The sequence below is a fragment of the Branchiostoma lanceolatum genome, chromosome 7 (genome assembly GCF_035083965.1).
Source record: "Branchiostoma lanceolatum isolate klBraLanc5 chromosome 7, klBraLanc5.hap2, whole genome shotgun sequence".
In the NCBI taxonomy this organism is placed as follows: Eukaryota; Metazoa; Chordata; class Leptocardii; order Amphioxiformes; family Branchiostomatidae; genus Branchiostoma; species Branchiostoma lanceolatum.
Window position 1 is genome coordinate 20092873 of NC_089728.1, and position 2189 is coordinate 20095061.

Genomic DNA, 2189 nt, shown 5'->3' on the forward strand with positions numbered 1-2189 from the left:
TCTCATCAGGCCATCACTAAATCCAACACAAACACCACAGCTGCTGTAGTGACCAGTGGTGATGATTACCAGTATGAAGATATGAACAAACATATTCAGACAGGGCAGGGCCAGTCTCATCAGGCCATCACTAAATCCAACACAAACACCACAGCTGCTGTAGTGACCAGTGGTGATGATTACCAGTATGAAGATATGAACAAACATATTCAGACAGGACAGGGCCAGTCTCATCAGGTCATCACTAAATCCAACACAAACACCGCAGCTCCTGTAGTGACCAGTGGTGATGATTACCAGTATGAAGATATGAACAAACATATTCAGACAGGGCAGGGTCAGTCTCATCAGGCCATCACTAAATCCAACACAAACACCACAGATGCTGTAGTGACCAGTGGTGATGATTACCAGTATGAAGATATGAACAAATTTATTCAGACAGGACAGGGCCAGTCTCATCAGGCCATCACTAAATCCAACACAAATACCACAGCTTCAGTAGTGACTAGTGGTGATGATTACCAGTATGAAGATATGAAGAAACATATTCAGACAGGGCAGGGTCAGTCTCATCAGGTCATCACTAAATCCAACACAAACACCGCAGCTCCTGTAGTGACCAGTGGTGATGATTACCAGTATGAAGGTATGAAGAAACATATTCAGACAGGACAGGGTCAGTCTCATCAGGCCATCACTAAATCCAACACAAACACCACAGATGCTGTAGTGACCAGTGGTGATGATTACCAGTATGAAGATATGAAGAAACATATTCAGACAGGACAGGGTCAGTCTCATCAGGCCATCACTAAATCCAACACAAACACCGCAGCTCCTGTAGTGACCAGTGGTGATGATTACCAGTATGAAGATATGAACAAACATATTCAGACAGGACAGGGTCAGTCTCATCAGGCCATCACTAAATCCAACACAAACACCACAGATGCTGTAGTGACCAGTGGTGATGATTACCAGTATGAAGATATGAACAAATTTATTCAGACAGGACAGGGTCAGTCTCATCAGGCCATCACTAAATCCAACACAAACACCACAGATGCTGTAGTGACCAGTGGTGATGATTACCAGTATGAAGATATGAACAAATTTATTCAGACAGGACAGGGTCAGTCTCATCAGGCCATCACTAAATCCAACACAAACACCACAGCTGCTGTAGTGACCGGTGGTGATGATTACCAGTATGAAGATATGAACAAATTTATTCAGACAGGACAGGGTCAGTCTCATCAGGTCATCACTAAATCCAACACAAACACCGCAGCTCCTGTAGTGACCAGTGGTGATGATTACCAGTATGAAGATATGAACAAACATATTCAGACAGGACAGGGCCAGTCTCATCAGGCCATCACTAAATCCAACACAAACACCGCAGCTCCTGTAGTGACCAGTGGTGATGATTACCAGTATGATGATATGAACAAACATATTCAGACAGGACAGGGTCAGTCTCATCAGGCCATCACTAAATCCAACACAAACACCACAGATGCTGTAGTGACCAGTGGTGATGATTACCGGTATGAAGATATGAAGAAACATATTCAGACAGGACAGGGTCAGTCTCATCAGGCCATCACTAAATCCAACACAAACACCACAGATGCTGTAGTGACCAGTGGTGATGATTACCAGTATGAAGATATGAAGAAACATATTCAGACAGGACAGGGTCAGTCTCATCAGGCCATCACTAAATCCAACACAAACACCACAGCTGCTGTAGTGACCAGTGGTGATGATTACCAGTATGAAGATACAGACACCCAGCATGATTAGACAAGGCAGGGCTAGTCTTAGGCGATCATAAGGCTAACACTCAATCTCTGAAATTTCAAATCTATAACCTACAACTATGTGCTAAATGCATTAAAGCCAAGTCAGAAGAATGTAGATTAGGGAGCACCACCAAAGGTCCCAAAATAAAGAACAATATCACCAGTGACCATGATCATAATCAGACAGGGCAGGGTCAGTCTCAGGGCATCACTGAATACAACACACACCACAGCTGTCCATGATCAGACAGAACAGGGCCAGTCTCAGGCCATCACTGAACCCAGCACAAGCACCACAGCCACTTTAATGACCAGCGGTCATGACCAAACAGAACAGGGACATTTTCAGGCCATCCCTGAATCCCTGGATGGTAGAAA

At 44.2% G+C, this 2189-nt stretch overlaps 1 protein-coding gene across 1 annotated transcript; it reads left to right on the forward strand.

The window, feature by feature from the left end:
* The first annotated feature begins 537 nt into the window (after positions 1–537).
* On the forward strand, positions 538–1812 carry LOC136438695 (uncharacterized). The gene is made up of 3 exons (XM_066433609.1): positions 538–793; positions 1016–1249; positions 1358–1812. The coding sequence occupies exons 1-3, from the start codon at positions 538–540 to the stop codon at positions 1810–1812; spliced, it is 945 nt and encodes a 314-aa protein (XP_066289706.1).
* The last annotated feature ends 377 nt before the right edge of the window (positions 1813–2189 follow it).